Raw genomic sequence first — 20,647 nt, forward strand, 5'->3', positions numbered from 1 at the left:
AACAAGTGGCGCTGGTAGTCTGGCAGTTGAAGCATCCCTGGGGAACTGACCCTGTCCCAACCCTGACTTAACCTGTGCTTATACTGCTTCACCTCATGCAGCGGGCAACTGAGGCAGAGACTGAGCTGTCGGCCAGCCCAGGCACGAGGGTAAGGGAAGGGCAGAGGTCCTGCAGATGGGCACAAGAGAGTGCAGGAAGTCCACGGAGAGGACAATGTGGGGAGGGTGGGGCTTGGCACCAGTGTTCACCCATCATGCCATTCCCCTCCCAGGACACTCAACTGTGCAAAGCACTGTTCCAACACTGTAATTTGGACTAAAAATATTGGACTTTCTTTCCTCCTTCCTTTTTTCTAAATACTGTGGCTACTTTTTCAATCCTGTGGTTCACCAGAATGGTCGTTCGCCCCTATCAAAGCGTACATATGCTGGACCTCTCACTGACTTGTGCCCATAGATGTCCTGGTTGCATGTTAACAGTGTGATAATGTGATAGATAAAACCTGAATTAAAATGTATTATTAAAAAAAGTTTTATCTGTAGTGTGCGTGAGTGTGAGTGATCAATCTAAAACCGTAATAAGATATTTGCTTACTGTAAATGTTCAGACACATCCAGGATAGCAGTAATCCACCTTGATCCACCTGCAGTGAATCACACCATGTTTTAGTTTTCGACACACACCTACATTTGCGTTGCCATTATAATGTGATGAAATAGCAACTTTCCTCCAAGTAAAAGGTTACACAAATCTAGATTTAACAACAGAAAAATTAGAAACATAAAATTACATACAATAAAGTGATCTATTGGAAAATCTAAAATAGGTCACCAAATCATGCTGGGATGTCTTGTAACAGCTACTGTATTTACAGTGAGTGCCTGCCTATGACATGACACAGCACATTACAAACACCATGTTTTAGAGGAGAGGTAGTCTCAATATGAGCTTTGGTATTATGTTTCAAGTTAACTGGAACCATAAAGCATGAGAAGGGACCCCAGCTTTGTAATCTACACTGTGCAATATATCATTAATATGTTGCAATGTTACCCTCAGGAATGCCATGTTTGTGGGTGTCCTACCCCAAAAAGTCCATTGAAGAGACCCAAACCTTGTCATTACAATTCCAATGATAATGACAGCTTTGAAAAGCTCAGGGTTATTTCAGTTTTCTCTCCTCACTGTCATAGTAATTACCTTTAAATTTAGTCTTAAAAACTCTGTTCACGGTGCCAGAGCAGAGAGCGACCCTATATGATTCAGTTTACAGTAGCTACACCCAACACTTTTGTGATATCTGCTTTTTTGTTTGTAGAATAATCTATGGTGGACACGCTCAGACTCCAGCTGAGAGCTGAACAAGATGATGGAGAGAATTTTGTGGTTCTGAGTTGGAATTATGACCTGCGCTAACTTTACATTGTTTCTTTTGGATGAGCTTCTTCGAACATGTAAGCCAACTGCATTTAACATTGATCCTAGTGGTTTTCCCATAACTCCAGCAAAAAACAACTGTGGGGGATGGCAGTAAGTAACACATAGTTCTTTTCAGGACAACATGGACAATACTGCTGACAGAAGCCAAATGTATCTCATGTCATCATGTGGGAGGAGATCATGTGCAAACAGATCCTGTTTGATAGGGCCCAGTATGAGAGGGATGTAATTACAAGACAAGTGATGAATACAGCCATGCAGTGTCAGTCCAGAGGCTGCTGAGCACAGCATACATCTGTATCTAATGATCTACCACAGCGCTTGATTGATTGAGATCTTCATGCGAAACTCACATTAAGCAGGCGCTCGCTCTTTTGCAAGGAAATACACGATTAAACAAACGTGCAACCTTGGCGATATAAAAAGAAATACCTAGAAGATCATAAATAGCTTAAATTCTAATAATAAAAAAGATGTCAACCAAAACGGTCACACTACATTGGTAATATCTTGATAATTTAGGAACATTTTCTAACAAAAGTGCAGTGTTTTGATAAAGGCTGAACCCAGGTAGTAAGGAAACAATTATCTGAATAATCAGATAGTCAAATGACAGAAAATTAATCACCCATAACTTAAAGTCATATTTTAAGTAATTTCTCAAGATAAAAATTAAAATATTTGCTGGCTCTAGCTTCAAAAATGTAAAAATTTGGTTGGATCTCATCTGATGCTCTGTGAGATTATAATGTGTATTATAATTTTATACGCATGAAGGTTGTCCTGAATCTGCAGTACTTCAGGAGGCTGGTACCGTACTGTATGCTTTTTTTGGATCAAAGCTTTATAAATGAAAAGGAGGCAGAGTTGCTATCCCCATGAGACAGAGATATCCAGTTAAGCTTTTTGAACTGAGTGAAACTGAATATCCATAGACCATAGACTGTATAAATGGTTGGGCCACAGTCTAAGAGGTTTAGTTTTCAGGTTATGTCTCCTCTTGTCAAATGTTTATGGTTTTTAATGCTGATATACTTTTTTCCACCTTTTTTTCCCTAATGTTGAGAACTGTGTGAGTTTGTGTGATGAACTCAGATGTATAGTTTAAAAGCCCCATGAAATGAAAATACATTTCCCAAGTTTTAATCCAGTATCCCTGCATTAATTGTTCACTTTGATGACTCATCCTGCACTCAGGGGTGTTTAAGAAAAGTTCATCCAATCAAATGTGACTTTGGTTGGGTAGCTAGCCACACCGGTCACATAAAACCACACTTCACCGTTTGTGGGTGGCAGTAGCTAACAACTAGCTAGCAGTATGGAGAGAAATAGGAAGAGATGTTTGAATGTCAGTGGGAAAAAACTTTGTTTTCATTTCCAAAACAATGTGGCTGCTGAGGTCTAATGCAGTCATCTCTCCCTCTTCCTCCTGATCTAACAGCAGAGGGGTGTGTGGAGCCATGATGTGGCTTCTTCTGACCTGGCATAATAAGAAAAGCAATGATGGTAATAGCAAAATCACCCAGTCCAGCTTTTTGAGTCTGTATTGGACAGATATCTGATATCAACATTGGTATCAGTGCATCTCTAATAAAATGTAATGCACTGGATTGAACTGCTCAAAAAGTTGTTTAAATGTACTCTGCTTCCATAGCTGCAACATCCAACTGCTGCTTGCACTTCAAATTCATCTGCAATCATCCAATAACATAAAAGATCATAATTTAAAGCTTAAGGGGGCCATTCTGCTGCATAATGGGTGCTTTTGTTTTCTTTATAATAATCATAACATTTTTATTTATATAGCACTTATCAAAACAGTTCCCAAAGTGCTTCACATAAAAAAAACACGACAATAAAAGTGCAAAACGACCAACATAAAAAAAAATAGAAACAATAATTAAATCCATAGTAAAAACCCATAAAACAGAATGAAACTAGAAGCCTATGTTTTTTCAGATTATTTAAGATTTTCAATGAAGGACTTTTACTTGGTATTGAGTATTTTTACATTGTGGTGTAGCTCCTATTGTCTTAAAGAAGGACCTGAATACTCCTCCACTTAAGTTGGAAAAATGATTCAAAATGGATTTCAGACATAACATTTTAATATTCCACACCAGATACACTGCTAACAGTCTAGTTTAGGCTTATGTATCAAATGCGCTAGACCATACATACACTGTGTTATAATATTAGACTATATCGGCCACTTCATTAGGTACATCTGTGCAATTTAATTAAATCCAATACAACAGTTCTTCCATAAATTCTACTTTTTGAAGTTTACACATTTTCAGTTTTTGTTGATATTAAAGTACCATTCTACTTTATGTTTATTACCGAGGTCGTACTGATCGAGGTGCATTATATTGACTAGTGTTCCTAATATTTAGCAGAATTATCACCTTCCTGACAATATTAATAAAAACTGACAATGTATAAGCTTCATAAATGTAGAATTTAAAGCAAAGCTGTTGTATTAGATTTCACAGGTGTATCTGATAAAGAGGCCAGTGAGTGTACAGTCTATGTACTAAACCATAGAGATACACGTATATTGTCTATGTACCTTCATACATTGCAAACGGGCCTGTTGCAGAGGATCGTTTCCTCGGTTACAGCGTCTCCATGACAACAACAGCAAACAGTCACAGCAGGTCGACTTACACAGGGGCTTACTGCCGTTACCGTTAACGGTAAGACCCCCGGGTAATTAACCTACCGGGCAACTTTTTTTCTCTCTCTTACTAGCACGAGGTTGTTTCTTTTAGTAAAGTCGTCGAGTAGCTCGCAGTGATGCCGAAGAAGAAAGTCGCCAAAGTAAAGAGGGCGAAAGCCGGGTGAGTCTAAGTCTATGTAACGCTACATTTGAAGTTAATGTTACTCTTTGTTTTAGCTAGATTAAACGTTCAATTTTCTGTTTTACCACAGGAAAGGAAAGAAAGAGGGCAAACAGGAATCGAAAGCGGACAAAGAGTCGGATATGGAGAAGGCCAAGGCCAACGCTGCCCTGTGGGAGCTGAGGCTACAGGTCACCGACCAGTCGCTCGTGCAGTACCGCGAGGCCTGTCGCAAATTGGCACGAGCCAATGAGGAGCTCACCAACCAGCTGTACCGCGCGGAGAAGGACAGCATGGACGTGACTGGCTTTTTGAAGAAAAGAGATGCAACGAAAGAGGAGAAGGTTGTAAAGTAAAAAGTGAAGCCGTAGGTGTGAATGAGACGAAATTAAATCAGTTGTTTGAATGCGCTGTCATCTATTTTTAACAGATCAATATGCTGCAGGAAACACTCAAGACTCAAGAGGCCCTTGCACGTCGAGAGCAAAACAAACTGGTGAGATATGAGTTTAAAAACAAACCACACGAAAAGAAATGCAACTCAAGCTTTTATGTGCCCCACAAAAGTTGCCCTGGCTAGCATGTTAAATGGCTTAATAGCAAAATACAGTATTGCTGTGATATAATTTACAGTGTGCGACATGTAGCATCTAAAAAATGTGCTGCGTTGTATCTAAACTGTTGTCCTCTGTGTAATTATGTTTATTATCTATGAAAACAACAACCAAACAAAGCCACCAACGCGTCACATTCCTAGTTACATGGTTTAATTTTATTTTAAACCATGTCAGTGGCCACAGAGAAAAAGCATAATTTGAAAGTGCTTGGTAGAGAAAAGGCACTGCTGGTCTTGATGTGTTAACCATACCTCGCATGTCACACAGATCTTAACACAAAAATACCAGTTTAACTTACATAACATAAACCAAATGAACTTATTTATCTTTTTATCCTTTCTGACCTCTGTTGATTACTATCAATCTATCAAACTGACATGACAAAATTCAAGTGGCTTTACTTGAGAAAAAAAAATGTCCAAAAACCTTTTGCCTCTTTTGTTAACAGCTGTTTTTCATCTCCCATCTCTTACTTCAAGCTGGTAAAGTGGAGTCCAATAAGCTTCTGAGGAAGAAAAAAGAGGCATGGTCTAGACCAACTTGAAACGTCCCTATTTTAGACATGTATGTCACATATGTCCAGTTAGTGGAAAAAAATACTTTCCTGTGGTTGCCTTAAAATATGTGACTTCAAGACCTGATGCTTACAGCATTTTTCTTATTGTGAGGTGATGAAATGGCTCATCTTGAAAATGGACTTAGCTAATGGAAAACTGCTCCATCAAAGGCACTCAGGGAACGTGAATGCCTGGTTTATGTCTAAGGAGTAAGACAGAACGAAACTTCAAGTGTTGATAAATTCAGTTATCCAAATAATTACTCCATAAAGATTTTTACAACTGGAGTTACTGCACAGCATGGGGAAAAGTCAGACTCAAGCAGCAGAAATCCCTTTTGACTTTAAACGGGTGGATATTTTGAAGATATCTGAAGAATAACGATTAGGCCTAAAGTTGTAATCTGATGGTTGATAACCTCTCATTTAGTCATCATGTACAAGTTTGTGGGTGCATGTTTTGCTAGTCTCTCAAGACTTTGGTCACTTTGTCACATCTTTGCTCAGGCTGGCTTTTCCACAGTAGCATCTTGAGGTATTTAGCCTGACAGATCTGTGCTTAAGTTGGCTAGCAAAAGATGCATGACCTGAGTGAACTTGGAACAAAAATGTCCTCCCTCACTGACACAAGCTGATCTCACTGGTGGGAATTTTGGAGCAATTTCCTCTTGTTGGCACACATTTAACACGTGGAATGTTACATTTTGTGTATCTGATTATATGATTGGTGTCAACAGATTGAAGACTACACACTTGAAATCAACGAGATGAAGGAACTGTTCAGAAAGAAATCCAGTGACTTTAATATGATACAGGATGGGATGAAGAAAATTAAGGACTTTCAGAAGAAGAAAGCTCAGATGGAGCAGGAGCTCAATGATGTGAGGAAAAAACAGGATGAAATGTTTCTTCGTGAGTGCTTGTTATTTTGTCAGGATGTGTAAATGGTATCAGTAACTATGACTTTTTTATTTTGTAGATAAAAGAGAGCATGGACATTGCTGAGAAGAAGCACAGGGAAACCATAAACAAAATGGAGTGCAAATTCTTCAAAGAAAAGGTAGCAGCAATTCTTCAAGGGGCACCTAAAATGTTCCTTTTCTGATCAGTATGGATGATAATAACAAATAATGTGGTAAAATCACTGATGTAAGTAGCAGATGGATAATTGTGGGATCTGTCCTCCTTTTCATGAACATATTAGAGAAGATGTTGGTTAAAAAAGTAGGGACTGCTATTGTCCCAGGAGGAACAGTACAGTAAGTGTAAATTTCCCTGCAGGCTCGTCTGGAGAGAGAAGCGGAGCAAACGATAGCCATGGTGGTGGAGAAGGCCCACAGTGAAGCCATTGTGTGAGCGTGTTTCCACTTTCCCTTTATGGTCTAATTTTACAGCTTAAACTGCACCTTGACATAGTTGGAACACAAAGAAAAAATAATTTACTCATATAAATATAGACGTATGTAACTATATATAATCAGAACTACGGTTATTTTCTTGACCGCACTGATTCATCATGATCATGGCAGTGGTGTGTCACCTCAGCCAACGTTCACATCCTCATCCATCCCAGTGTGTCTTGCAGGGAGGAGGATGACAACCATAGTTTATTACTTGTGAGGCTATAATTTTTTTTTTTTTTTTTTTTTTTTACAGCTTATAAAACATCAACATTGATCCTGGTGTGGTCCTGCCGGTTTTAGTGTCAGTGATTGATTCAGTTTTGAACACTCAGCTTGTCTTAAAAACCAAACTACGTTGATAAGTTCACTGTAATTAAATTTTCTGTATAAGAACCAAGACACTGAGAGAAAAAATGCATGATATGTTTTGCATGCTAACATCCAAATATACACACAGCTTCCAAAATCCTTCACCAACTTGAATAATAGACAGTCTTAAAAATGTTTTAATTACAGACAAATTTCTCTGTGGTTCCCTTGTTTGTACTGACAACTATTTAGGCAGCTGGACGATGCCTCACGCTCTGTGTTCAAGGAGAATGTCCGTCTCAACGAAGCACTGAAATATCACATAAAGGAGGCAGAGGACCTGCAGAAACTGACAGACTCATTGGCTAAGGAAAAGGCGTCCCTGGAACTGGACATGGTATGTGTGAACCAAAGGACAGCAAACAGCAGTGTTACTATTAGACACAAGCCGTCCCTGGATAGAGAGCATTCATCTCGATAAAGTCATTTTCAATCATTGCAGTTTTGAGGAACACACAGTATATTTCAGGTGGTTTTTCCCTTGTGTTGTTTACTTGTGCTAACCCTGTGTATTTTGCTTGTGGTCCCGCTCCCACCTCCCCTCCCCTTTTCACTTCTACTCAGCATCTCAGTGGTCAGTGGTTGCGGCGAGTTTCCACTGGTGTATGGGTTCAAATTCAGTGGCTTCTCTTTCGCAGGTTTCTGGCACTGATTCTTGAAGACAAATAAATATTAGGCACATTAATCTTACCACTGATGATGACAGTAAATCAAGGAAGTAAATCTGCCTTGTTGAAGCTTTAGCCAATCACTCAACGGCACACACTTGAGCACAAGTCTGTATATGTTTTACCTATGTTTTTCCAATGTGAGTGTGTTAATCAACCGTTTTACTGCTTTGCTCTTCTGTCCACTCACCCAGAACACATTTGAGACGATGATCAAGAAGAATGCTGCTCAGATGGAAGACCAGAAAGAGGAGGTATTTAAACTGAAGGCAAAGGTAGCATCACTGGAGCAGGCCTTAAAGCTAAAAGCTGGGGAAGCTCAGCGAGAGGAGGAGAAGGAAAAGGCCCTGGTCAGCATCCAGGCCCAGGCCAGCCAGGTAGAGTTGGAGAAGCTGCAGAAAGTACTTGCTATGCGGGAGAGAGAGTTGGGGCACATCAAGCAGCTAGCCCACACCATTGTAGAGCAGCGCACAGAGGTGGAGCAATTCTTCCATGAGGCACTGGCTCAGGTGAAGCAGGAGATCATGGGCAGCAGGTCGCAGTACAAAAAGGAGGCACTGAAGGCTTATCGCTCGAGGGTGAGAGAGGCCACAGCAGGAAGGCTTAAGTTTCCACCCATCCGCACCTTTCGTAAAAGCCCCCACAGTACCAACTCTGTCTATTCAGACATGGAGGCGGCTGCAAGGTGGTAGGTCCTCTCATCATCATTTCCATGACTGGTACTACTGTGTGTGTCTGTGATATTTTTGAATTCGTCTTGTATTGGTGCCAAATCACCTGCAACTGCAGTGGTCAACAAACCATAACATTAATCATAGGTTCATCTTGATGCCACCAGTGTATGTAAAGGAATTTATACAGTAGTAATGGTTTATATTCATTTTAATTTCATCCACCTGTTTTGCAGGACGCATCGACCAGGCAGTAAAGTTGAAATTTCAGATCTGACTTGGGAGCAGAAGGAACAAATGCTTAGGCTCCTCTTTGCCAAAATGAACGGACAAATGGCAAGGTACTAAAACCTCTTAATTGTTTTATTTTTGACTTATTAAAGACCTGCTGGTTGTTTGTTATTCGCTCATTGACTTCATCACAGATAATGCAATTACAATCCATTTGTAATCCCTGAAAATGGATTGAAACTTCAAGATCAATCAACTCTGAAGAACAAAGTGCAGTGACACCAAGCAGTAGTCCAGGCTGAACTTCTGGTGACTCCTCCCTCTTTTTAATGTTTTAAACAGCCATTTTCTCAGCAGAAGAGGATACCATAAAACATCAGTTAGGCTTCAACCAATTTTCTTTTCCATTCAGCTGCTTAAAAAGAATGAAGAAAGAGTCTGGGCACAATAGTAAAAATAGGCCTGGCCGCAGAGTCATGTGCTTGGAAACAAACATCTGGTCACGTCGATTTGCTTTCAGCCTATTGGCCCCTCTTCACGTGCACTAGGAGTTTATTTTGTTCTTTGAACACTTGTGGTCAGAGAGCAGCTGGTAACATGATTTTCAGAAAGGAGTGTGCAGGGGTTTTTGGATGTATGGGGGTATGGCAGGCTAGAGGAGATGTATATTCATGTTAACAGTGGTCTGGCACCTAGTCCAGCAGAATAACAGAACATTTGGCGACCCAAAAGAGTCAGATAGCAGCATGCAAGTCCATGTGCGTTGCGTTGACCCGGAGTAACCCTCTTCTAATACAGGCTCCAGGCCTGGGTGAATACATGCAGCAGTGTGCTAAAACATGGCTTTCCACTATGAGGCTCTGTATTTAATTGCAACTCTGCATTTCCTGATAGGAACACCAGCCAACATCTGGTGTTGTCTGCCTCCTACGAGAAGAAGAACCTAACCGACAGTGATGCTGCCGGGTAAGACACTAAAGGAATGTACAAACATAAAAGTTGTACCTCATCCTTTAAAGCTGGAGCAGATTTATTTGTCCCACATTCCATGTTTAGCTGAAAAATCATTGGCTGTGAGAACATGAGCACCTAAATGTGATTTATCAGACATTTAATTGTTGCATAATGAGGACTGTCTTACAGAATTAGAGAGGAGCTCTCCGCGGCGACCTTCATCACCCAGGCGCCTGAGTCCGTTCTGCCCTCGAACCCATACAGCCTGCCGGATATACACACCACATGACCTCTGTGTGGCCTCTACATTGCACATTTCACTCTGGATTGTTTGCCTCTGCTTTGCACCCTTCCCACAGAGTGTCAATCATGTGTGTAGAGTAGAATACGAGACGTTTGTTTGTGCTTATTATAAATATCTTACCATGCATGCATGTATATGTGGCTTCTGGGTGTTCTCTTTCACACGTTAAGTTTGTTTACATTCTGATATAGCCCAATTTAGGGATCTTTTCCCCAAATTCAAAATTGCATTCTGAACACAATGTGCTGATACCAAATATGTAATCTCAGTGGAACACAATGTAGTGAGTTAAATTTGACACTCATGGGGACACTATAGTAAAGACACAGTACTGGTGTTCCAGTAGAGAAAATACTTTTTTTTTTAAGCAACATTTACGTGGCTGTACACAGGTTGTTTGCATTGCTAAAATCTCAGCCACAGTGGTATTACATTTATAGTGTCTGTATATACAAAATTAGTATACAATCTTTATGAGGGGAACTATTATTCAATAAACAGGATTTATGATCTATTCACATTGAACTTAAGTCTGTTTTGTATGTGGAAGAAAGGTATCTTCTTGTAAATTGGGCTGATCAACAGATGGGGTAATTAGCGTCCCATAGTTGGCATGGTAACTGCAGGACTTTTCGAGGTAGCATCTTCAGCTTTCCACTGTGAGGTTACAGTTTTGATCTGTGTGTAGAACTGGATGCCCTGGAGAGAGTAAATTTAAAAACAAACAAACATTGACATCAATCTTGTACATATCAAATTTTGTTTTACATGAAATAACAGGATACATTTATTTATTTGTTTACGTACTTGTTTTCCATAGAAGTTCATATCGCCTCTGAAAGATCCTCTGGATCCAGTAAAGGAAAACATAGGCAGTGGAACAGGGATGGGAACATTGACTCCGACCTGCAGAAAACAAGTAGTGTCTCTTTCATTTCCTTAAGTGTAAGCTTTGTAAAGCGAATCCCAGGAATCCTAAATTGCTAGGATGAGTAAAATGCGGCTGATGAAAGAGGCGGTACAACCATGCTGTTTAAAAAACAAGCTCACAGTTGTATGCAAAAGTTTGCCTTTGACAAAAAACATATTTTGGGGACTTTTTTTCAGTTGAAAAGATGCAAACCGCCTCTCGGGTATATGGAACTTAAAACAATATTTTCAGCAAACATTAATGCACAGTTACTTTTTATGTCATATTGAACACAAATAAAAACGCGGCGTATGCAAAAGTTCAGGCACCCTAAGAGTTCAGAAGTTTCAGATTCTTTTTTTTACAAAGTCTCAGACCTTTATCGGCTCGTTAGGCACATCAACAACTGTCATTAGGAAATGTGTGAACACTCAGGGGGTTCCTCTGAGCAGACTCCATGCACCACATTGTAAATGTAATTAAGACACGGCCTTTTTGGGGAACTGTGGAGGTCAAGATGAGATCTGGAAGTTGGAGAAAACTTTTTGTAGGGGGGGTCAGAAAATCAACACCCCATTTGCAAAACCTGCAGGAAGATTTAGCAGATTCAGGAGTGATGGTGCACCGTTCCACTGTGCAACAATGTTTGAACAAACAAGACCTTTATGGAAGAGTCAGTTGAAGAAGACCATATCTGTATCCTCATCATTGAATTCCAATTCCACTTAATACCAGAAAACTATGGAAACAAACATCCTGGCATGTGTAAAAAAGCTGAGAAGAGGATGTCTTCTACAAGAGGATAATGATCCTAAAAATAAGTTGATGTCCACCATGGAATACGTCAAGAGGCGCATCCTGAAGGTTTTTCTGAATGCACTCTGACAGTCCGCTGACTTAATCACTGAGATTCAGTGGGTAGGTCTTAAAAGGGCTGTGCATGAAAGACGGACCAAGAATACTGCAGAACTAGAAACATTTTGAAAGAATGGGAGAAAATCCCAAATACAAGTATTCAAAGACTCAGGCTACAAAAACTACTTAGAAACTGTTATATTTGTCAGAGTGTTACCAAGTACTGATCATAAAGGGGTGCCCAAACTTTTTTCATATGCCACAATGTTATTTGTTTTTGTTCATCTATGACACGAAAAGTAACTATGCACGAAAGTTTTCTGGAGATACTGTGTTTATGTTCCACATCCTAAAGAGGCTGTGTTTACCTTTGTTCAATTAAAAAAACTCACCAAAATATGTTATTAATCAAAGGGTGGCCAAACTTTTGCATACAACTGTACATGATAACACTAACCTAAGCTAAACCTGCGGCTTAGATTTGCAGTTTTGAAAAGTATCGCATGCCATTATGAAGGGAAGAAAAACTAAATAAAACACTTTGTTATGAAGGCAATAGAGACATGGCACGGCCTGTTTAGAGTGTTTAAAACAGCGGCAATAAGTTTGAACACAATAAGGCCTTTTGGCAAAAGTACAGGGAGGAGAAAGAGGAAAAAAAGCACATGTTTGTTGCATCGAGGTTTGGAGAGGAGTACAGCACATGGCCTGCACAGCATTCCCCGACATGTGAACAGCAAACACAAGGCATAACTAGGCTCCACAGGCAAACAAACAGGTTAAAGCCTGGCCGTATTTATGCATAAACGTTCAACACGACCCTCGGAATCCCTTTTGAGTGAAATCCAAGAGTTCTCCTCGAATACTACCTGGAAAACTGTTTCTATGTCCCCCTGTTTAGATTGAATGGACACATGTTTGCTGTAGCTATTTGTAGTCTCGACTAGTGGGGAAGAGGAGGGTAGGGGGTTGCCGAACATGTGTATTTTGGGTCAGGGGCAAACAAGGCTATACTTGACATGGAAATTTATTTTTTTTAATGTGTGTGAAGGTTTTCAAATAGAAATGTGAGGTGCTCCCTTGCTTGAGATGCTGTATAGACATTACAGAAGGATGTGAATGTCTCCTTTCTCCCAAAACAGAAGAACACATTTGGAGGCTGCAGCCACTCACCTGGCCCACGTCCACTTCGTGAGTGTATTTGCGCGCAGTGGCACCATTTGTTGTGAAGATAGCTGTACCGTTTCCATAGGGGTTGTTGTTTACCATACTGATGGCATCATCTAGAGTGTCTGCCTCGAGAACAACCAACACAGGCCCGAAGATCTCTTCAGTGTAGCACTTCATCTGAGGCTGTGAGAGCACAAAAACAGAAAACCTAAATGGCAGTTTAGTCTTGGAGTTGTTTCTAAATGATGCTCAGATGCAAATATGTTTTCATGTGTGCACTTTAAGACACAAACCCACATACTGTGACACTGCTGAGGATGGTAGGACCCACAAAGTTGCCGTTCTCGTAACCTTTAACTTTGACGCTTCGGCCATCCAGGAGCAGCTTCGCTCCCTCGTCCACACCACTCTGGATCAGACTGCAGACTCTCTGCTTGGCTTGCGGTGTGATCAGAGGTCCCACATCTGCACCAGGCTGGTCTCCTAGCAGTGCCCCAAAAACAAACAGCTATAAGATTACATACAATGGCATTCTCATGATGCGAGTACACAAAGGCACCGACATTCAAATACTTCTTTACCCACCAAAACGCAAAAGCCAGGACGAGGGGCACCCTGAGGCACTCCCACAAAAAGTGGATACTTATGGGTTTCCTGTACGCTACACAAATTAGAGTCCATATCACTGCAAACAGCAAGAATTGTTCACCATTTTACGCCACATCAACTTCCTTTCTCAAAGGATTTGATGCCCTGAACCGCTATTTAGGTCTGTACCGCAGATCTGGCCACAAATTTGCAGCATGGCTGACTCAACAAGCCATCGCCTTCAGCTGACTCCAATGTGAAGTTACAACAGGGCAAAAGGCAAGAGGTGTGGTCAGGGCGGCGTGGGTGGCCCCGAGATGACTAAACCAAAGGCCCCCTGGGAACAGGGGCTCGGGACAGACAGAGGTGAAGGGTGGGGTGACGGGGCGCGGTACCTGCATTCACGCGCAGAGCCTTGGCACGGTCCACCAGCTCCGGCAGCCAGCTTCGCGCCTCGCCCACCAGGATGGCTGTGGACAGAGCCATGCAGCGCTGTCCTGCTGCCCCGAAAGCTGCACCCACAAGCTGGTTCAGTGTGTTCTCTTTGTTGGCATCGGGCATCACCACACCATGGTTCTTGGCTCCCTACAATACACTAGAAGTGGTTACGCTTCTGCAGTTTGATGTCCACATTACAGCAACTGGTTAGTGACAAATGAGAACATAATATCAGGGAATTATACAAACGTTTTATAGTAAACCTGTTCTACATTATAGCCAGATGACAGAGATTGATGGACATAAATAAAAATAACTACATGTAACATTCATTATTCTTAGTCAAACTCTTCAGCAGTGATGCACAGCTGCAGGCTCTGTTTTGCACTTCATCTCATCTGTACAGCTGGCAGTGAGGAGGAGCAATGAGGGGCAAAAAACATGAGAATCTGTTGACCAATGCTGCCACCTTCTGGACATTTTACAGAAAGTTTCATGCATGAATCCTGTGTAGCAGGAACACTCACCATGTTGGACTGGACCCTCTTTCCATTTTTAGAGCCCCTCTCATAAATGTACTCCCCTGCTTGATTAGAGCCGACAAAGCTGATTGCCTTGATGGCCGGGTGGTCACAGATGAAATTCACAGCTGCAGCAGGAAGACAATCATATAAAATGAATTGCTGATAGACAGGCAGTAATCATTAACCATTAATATGTCTGATACTGGGTGGTTCTGCATTACTACAGAATGTCATGCAATTATACCAAGCACTGAAAGTTTTATTAGTCATCAATTTTATAGATTTTGGTCAATTATGAAGTAAAAATACAGAACATTTCAAATTAGTTTGCTTTTTCATGTATTGATCTACTCCTAGTTTGGAAGTTCAATGAAATAGGGACTAATTAACACAGGTATGCATTTCTTTCTTGATATTAAAGAAAAAAGTGACTTTATATGAGCCAAAATGTATTTTTAAGTTAAAAAACATGAAAATATAAACTTAGCATAAGATGGAAGCGAATCAAGTTGAAATTGACTTGGTTTTAACAGATTAGTGTCAGAGGAAGCACAAGTTCGCTACATAAGTAAGTTGTACAAATGATTAAAAAATAAGTCATGCGTTTTCGTGGCACCTGGGACTGTGTCACGTAATTATCAGATATTTCCATGAATTTGGCTCATGGTACCACAGAGAGCCTCCTAGTCCTTGCATTACACAATCACTACCTCCCTCACGTTCTATCAGTTATAACTACAGGTAACAGAGACCAACTCTCACCGTCATGTTGCCCGTGGATGATGTTGAGCGTCCCATCTGGAGCGCCGGCATCCTGCAGCATCTTGGCCAGCAGCATGGTACAGGCTGGTACCCGCTCTGACGGCTTCAACAGGTATGTGTTGCCACACACCATGCCCATGGGGATCATCCACAGAGGGATCATGGCAGGGAAGTTGAAGGGGGCGATGCCAGCACACACTCCGAGGGGCAGGCGGTAGGTGTAGGTGTCCATGTCCTTGGTGATAGAGGGCAGGGTTTCACCGAGCATCAGAGAGGTGACGCTGCAGGAGTGCTCCACAACCTCTGCAGAGAACATATAACCCAATTCATAATGCATTCATTTGTCTCCTTCAATCGAAGAACTGTTCAACAGATATTAACATGTCCGTGTCATTAATTCATTTTTACAAATATTATCAATGATATTCATAATTAATGAAGATGAAGAAGAAGAAGTAGAAGAAGAAGAATTACTTATTTCTCAAAACTGTTTAAAAGAAATACAATCATATTGGCTGACAGACAGGGAAAGTAAGGTTAAAAAAAAAAAACAGCGCTCAAGGTTACATAATGACTGTCATGTAAACGGCTCATGGAGTAAAATGCCCTTTGTTCTAGCTCACCTGATCATCAGATAATATACAGAAGCTAATATAACTCATGAACCATTTCTGCAACCACAAAGGCCCACATAACATATAAGAGTATAAAGGTATGTCTGTGTGTGTGCACATTTGTTTGTGTACACGTGTGTCTGTGTGTGTGAGAGAGAAAAACTTACGCAATCCTCTGAACACATCCCCCTCTGCATCTGCAAGGGTCTTGCCCTGCTCCACTGTGATGGACATGGCAAGTTCTTTCTACAACACAAGATTAGCCATCAAAGCAGTTCTGTGTTCAGCTTCAGGTTTGATATAATATGAATATAATATATGAAGAGGTTAAATATGACTTTGTGTATGTCTCCAGTTGCACTTTACACTTTCCGACCCTTTGACTTACAATATTGTCCTTGATAAGCTGCTGATAGCGCAGAAAGACCTGCTGTCTTGCCAAGATGGAGGTCTCGGACCAGGTGTGAAAGGCTCTGGAGCAGGAGTCCACGGCAGCCAACATCTCCTCTTGTGTGGCTTTAGGTACACGGGCAATCACCTCATTGGTAGCCTACAGAGGAGAAAAGGATGAGCGGACCCGCAACATTCATTAAAAGCTGCTGTAATATGTTTAACCACAGACAACTGTTTGTAATAACAGGTACAGGCATAAATGTAACATGTAACAGGTTAAACAACTCCATGGACTTTACTGCTACGGTATGAGCCATGTCAGGGATACCAAACCTGAGCATTATGAACCTGAACCACTACTGGTTTTAAGGGGATAAAATGCACTGTGTTTAGCGATGCAGGCCAACTACTTACAGGATTATGAATATCCAGCCATTGTGTAGTTTTGGACTCAACAAACTTCCCATCAATGAACAGCTTGGTGGTGGGCTGTGAAGACAAATGTTACATCACAACTGAAGGTTAATGATCCATTTATGAATGGCTGACAATGAATGAAGTTTTGTACCCACCACTGAGGAGGAGTAGCACATGCGTCCAACATTAAGCGGGACCTGAGAAAGACACATTGCAAAAAGTGTGATGTTAGAGCTGCGACAATTTGTTGATTAATCAGTTATTTTCCAACTATGTTGAAAATCGTTTTGAGTCATTTTCTTGCAGTTGAATTCCCTGGAGCCTCTCAAATGTGAATATTTCCTGGTTTCTTTAGTCATCTGTGATAGTACGTAAACTGAATTTATCTGGGTTGTGGACTGTTTAACCAAGACAAAACAACTGCATCTTGGACTTTTCTGACATTTTACAGACCAAACAATTTATCAATGAATTGAGGAAAAAAACGTCAGATTAATTGATATAGAAAATAAAAACTGCAATATAGTATATCTAGCCATCAAAAAATATATATAATGGCAGATTTGGTTTATACATTTAACAAGACATTAAATGCACATAACCAGCTGTTTCCAGTTGCAGCCGGATAAGATTAATGAGCAACTACAAAGAGTGGAGTTATGAAAAGGCCAGAAGGGACAAGGCCAAGCTAACTGCAGTGCAATGTGAATGCAGTGTTACCAGCAGGTGCAGAGGAATAACTTAACTTTATTAGTTTTAGTGATTAAATGCAACTACAAATCTACACAGAGAATAACTGAGCGAGTCCACTTAATTTTATATATCAGCTGATGGGTGGCTCTGGGTGACCTTTCTGAAATCCTACAGATTATTTGTTTTGAGCATGCATCAAAGTCATTCTAAACAGAGGAAACAACTGTTAATCAGTCTGTGAGAATAAATCAGTCCAGATTTAAATTCCTGCAGCTCATGACTCTTGGCACTTTTCAAAACACCATGTGAACTGTCAACTCTACCTGTGTCATTTGCAGCTGTGCAGAGTTTCAAAGCTTTAAAAAATCTTACCTTTGTTTTAAGCACTGATCTTAAAGCTGTTGTCGCCATGGTGGAAATGTTATAAAGGTGACAGGCTAACTTGTTTTGGTCAACTCCGCAGGTAGGACAGAAGCCAGCAAGAGAGATGACAGCACTCAGCTTGCTCCTTAACGCAGATGTATGAGGTGTGGGCGGGCCTTAATGATCTCTGAGGCTTGTCATTCGCTACATCAGGAGACCTCCGATGAATAAGGCGGCCTGGTTGGTGTACTGAGGGCACGTTCTGTCCAATCCCTGGAGGAAATCTTACAAAAGCCCGCCTTGGCGCTCGATACCGACCAACCATTGGATAAAAGAATAAGGCAGACTTCCTCGTACTGGCTGGAGGTTATGTAACTCGGCGTTGAACTGTGACCAAAACCTCTACTAAAAAGTACAATAGATAACCTCTAGCAGCCAGGCAGAGAGTGTTGTGTTAGAGCTGTGCAAGGTTTACATTACATATTAACTCTCCTAGGAGAAAGGAAGAGGGACTTTACGCGTGAAATGTGCAAGATACCATAATCGACGACTCTTTGAGCAAGCTGCACAGCTTCCCCTCAAAATCAAAGTGATAGCGTTATCACAGCCACAACAATGCACTTGTCCCTTCTTTGCCTCGCCAAGGTACTGTTATAACACTGTTAGCCGTTTGCCGTGTGTGTGTGTGTGTGTGTGTGTGTGTGTGTGTGTGTGTGTGTGTGTGTGTGTGCCCCAGATCTCTAATGTCAACCATATGAAGCCCCGATGGTGCTTAGTCATGGACCAAAGAGTAGGTAGGAGGGATTTTAGGAGCACATCCTATTGGCTGCTGAGGGATGAGAATTTGGGGAAATTTGCAGTAAAAAAAACCCTACTTTCAACAGTTGATTCAGTGTAGCTGAATGAAAACTTTGACCAAGAGCTATGGCAACCCAAACTAAGGTGATCCAATAGAGAGTAAACATGTTTGACTGTGTCAAGAGGGAACTGCTTTCAAATGGACTGAATGCTTTCCATCTTGCTTTTGTGTTTTTAAATTCTATAGCCTGTTCTTCATGGATACTTCAGAAGCTCCTGCTCCTGGAGGGTACGCATTGGTAAGTCAAGATTATTCCACTTGGCATGTTTTGTCCACTTTAATGTTAATTAAAGTTATTTTGATGTTAACATAATGATAATGAGCCTTTTGTGTGCCAGCTTTTGCTCTTAAAGGGATTGAATATGACCAGGTTCCAGTCAATCTAATCAAAGATGGGGGTCAGCAGGTACGGTATGATTGATTGATGGGTAGATGTAATGATGTTATTGGTTGAAATGAGTTGGTTAAAGCCTACGTCAGCACATGTTATATTTTGTTTTGCAGGAAGAAAACATGATTTGATTTTGATAGAGAGTATATCAAAACATACTGTTAAATAGATGCACAATATGACCAGGGATGTGATCTAAAAGTATTAAAAAGCCATTAATGTCTAACTGTATTCCAGCATCTTTTGAGCAAAGCAAATGGGATGAAAAAAGCGTTACAGCATGATGAAATAAATAAATGAATAATGGATGAAAATACAAGTTTAAGAATGACTGTATTAGTCTCACAAAAGGTTTTTCTATGTGCTCCAGCTTACAGAGCCGTACAAGGCTTTAAACCCTATGCAACAAGTGCCTGCAGTTGAAATTGACGGTGTCACACTTTCTCAGTCAGTGAGTCCCCCAAACCCCAATCCCATTTAAACCAACAAAACTGGGTTTTATGCGACCAGCAGAAAGACTGAGAATGTGTTTGCTCACGCAGCTGGCAGTGATCCAGTACATCGATGAGACCAGGTCGGGACCTCGGCTTCTTCCAGCAGACCCAAAGAAGCGAGCCCAGGTCCGAATGATAAGTGACATGATTGCCTCTGGGATACAGCCTCTGCAGGTGAGTAGAGCAGAGCACAGTCCAAAATGTTGCAAAAAGCCGAGCTGAGGCAGACAGTTCAAAAAGGCATAACACAGCTCAAGTAACTTTACAGTATTATTTGCTGGATTTTTCAGAATTTACATGTGATCCAGAAGATTGGAGCAGAGAAGGTGCAGTGGTCGCAGTACTTCATTAATCGTGGTTTTCAAGGTTGGTAGAAACCCATTTTCACAATCATAAGTTCATCTCAAAATCCAAATATTTAAATATCAATCACACGCATATTTTGTTTTCCTCCAGCTCTCGAGCCCATTCTGAAGCAAACAGCAGGGAAATACTGTGTAGGCGATGAGGTACGAGCATGATCACCATAATGAAAGCATGAAAATGAAAAGTATGACACACAAAAGGGGCTTTAATCTAACAAAGTAATTACCTTTCAGATATCCATGGCAGACATCTGTCTGGTCCCGCAGGTCTTCAATGCAGAGAGGTATATGATCAGACATGTAATAAAACTGCAACATAAATACCACATTAATATTCATAGTTACACTGAAAAACAAGAAAAAAGTCATTTTATAATTATATTTTTCACCCTCATTGTTTGGTGTCTGCCTGAAACCCTGCTGAACTTTATACACTATACTGTACAGAGAAGGATGACCTCTTTATGTCTTTAATCTTTACAGGTTCAAAGTGGATGTCGGACAGTATCCAACTATTCAAAGGTTAAATCAAACCTTACTTGAGATTGAAGCTTTCAAAGAGAGCCACCCATCTTGCCAGCCAGACACACCGCCTGATCTCCGTGAATAGGATAACAACTCATCAGCTTCACAGTCATCACACTACTTCTTAAATAAAACGCTGTGAAAGTCATCTTATTCCTGTGCAGTTACTTTAAATAATAAGGAAACTTTGAATTAAAAATATTTATTAGCATTTTTATATCAATTTTGA

The 20,647-nt window shown here is 40.8% G+C and overlaps 3 protein-coding genes across 3 annotated transcripts; 2 read left to right on the forward strand and 1 right to left on the reverse strand.

The window, feature by feature from the left end:
* The first annotated feature begins 4,240 nt into the window (after window positions 1-4,240).
* LOC134000367 (basal body-orientation factor 1-like) lies at window positions 4,241-10,242 on the forward strand. Its single transcript, XM_062439685.1, has 11 exons — window positions 4,241-4,284; window positions 4,376-4,628; window positions 4,715-4,780; window positions 6,195-6,338; window positions 6,437-6,517; window positions 6,739-6,809; window positions 7,422-7,566; window positions 8,092-8,585; window positions 8,805-8,909; window positions 9,694-9,752; window positions 9,943-10,242. The coding sequence occupies exons 1-11, from the start codon at window positions 4,241-4,243 to the stop codon at window positions 10,224-10,226; spliced, it is 1,746 nt and encodes a 581-aa protein (XP_062295669.1). The 3' UTR covers window positions 10,227-10,242.
* A 147-nt stretch (window positions 10,243-10,389) lies between these two features.
* aldh6a1 (aldehyde dehydrogenase 6 family, member A1) lies at window positions 10,390-17,949 on the reverse strand. The gene is made up of 12 exons (XM_062439684.1): window positions 17,794-17,949; window positions 16,884-16,925; window positions 16,726-16,800; window positions 16,307-16,468; window positions 16,086-16,164; window positions 15,305-15,607; window positions 14,546-14,667; window positions 13,976-14,165; window positions 13,294-13,475; window positions 12,996-13,175; window positions 10,865-10,963; window positions 10,390-10,756 (listed from the first exon to the last, which is right to left on the reverse strand). Exons 1-12 carry the CDS (start codon window positions 17,830-17,832, stop codon window positions 10,652-10,654), a joined length of 1,578 nt encoding a protein of 525 aa, XP_062295668.1. The 5' UTR covers window positions 17,833-17,949; the 3' UTR covers window positions 10,390-10,651.
* A 630-nt stretch (window positions 17,950-18,579) lies between these two features.
* gstz1 (glutathione S-transferase zeta 1) lies at window positions 18,580-20,566 on the forward strand. Its single transcript, XM_062439686.1, has 9 exons — window positions 18,580-18,726; window positions 18,830-18,881; window positions 18,982-19,049; window positions 19,405-19,485; window positions 19,577-19,702; window positions 19,819-19,894; window positions 19,985-20,037; window positions 20,128-20,177; window positions 20,377-20,566. The coding sequence occupies exons 1-9, from the start codon at window positions 18,709-18,711 to the stop codon at window positions 20,501-20,503; spliced, it is 651 nt and encodes a 216-aa protein (XP_062295670.1). The 5' UTR covers window positions 18,580-18,708; the 3' UTR covers window positions 20,504-20,566.
* The last annotated feature ends 81 nt before the right edge of the window (window positions 20,567-20,647 follow it).

Source organism: Scomber scombrus, chromosome 19, assembly GCF_963691925.1.
Source record: "Scomber scombrus chromosome 19, fScoSco1.1, whole genome shotgun sequence".
Classification (NCBI taxonomy): domain Eukaryota; kingdom Metazoa; phylum Chordata; class Actinopteri; order Scombriformes; family Scombridae; genus Scomber; species Scomber scombrus.

Bases quoted from the DNA above. Each gene is read 5' to 3' on its own strand.
- LOC134000367 (XM_062439685.1), top strand. From the start codon at position 4,241: ATGCCGAAGAAGAAAGTCGCCAAAGTAAAGAGGGCGAAAGCCGG. The intron at 8,586-8,804 runs GTAGGTCCTCTC...CCTGTTTTGCAG, and splicing joins ATGGAGGCGGCTGCAAGGTG to GACGCATCGACCAGGCAGTA. The intron at 9,753-9,942 runs GTGATGCTGCCG...ACTGTCTTACAG, and splicing joins GAAGAAGAACCTAACCGACA to AATTAGAGAGGAGCTCTCCG.
- aldh6a1 (XM_062439684.1), bottom strand. From the start codon at position 17,832: ATGGCGACAACAGCTTTAAGATCAGTGCTTAAAACAAAG. The intron at 14,166-14,545 runs GTGAGTGTTCCT...AGTGTATTGTAG, and splicing joins AGAGGGTCCAGTCCAACATG to GGAGCCAAGAACCATGGTGT. The intron at 10,964-12,995 runs GTGAGTGGCTGC...TGTTTTCTGCAG, and splicing joins ACGAAGTGGACGTGGGCCAG to GTCGGAGTCAATGTTCCCAT.
- gstz1 (XM_062439686.1), top strand. The intron at 18,882-18,981 runs GTAAGTCAAGAT...TTTGTGTGCCAG, and splicing joins CTCCTGGAGGGTACGCATTG to CTTTTGCTCTTAAAGGGATT. The intron at 19,895-19,984 runs GTTGGTAGAAAC...GTTTTCCTCCAG, and splicing joins CATTAATCGTGGTTTTCAAG to CTCTCGAGCCCATTCTGAAG.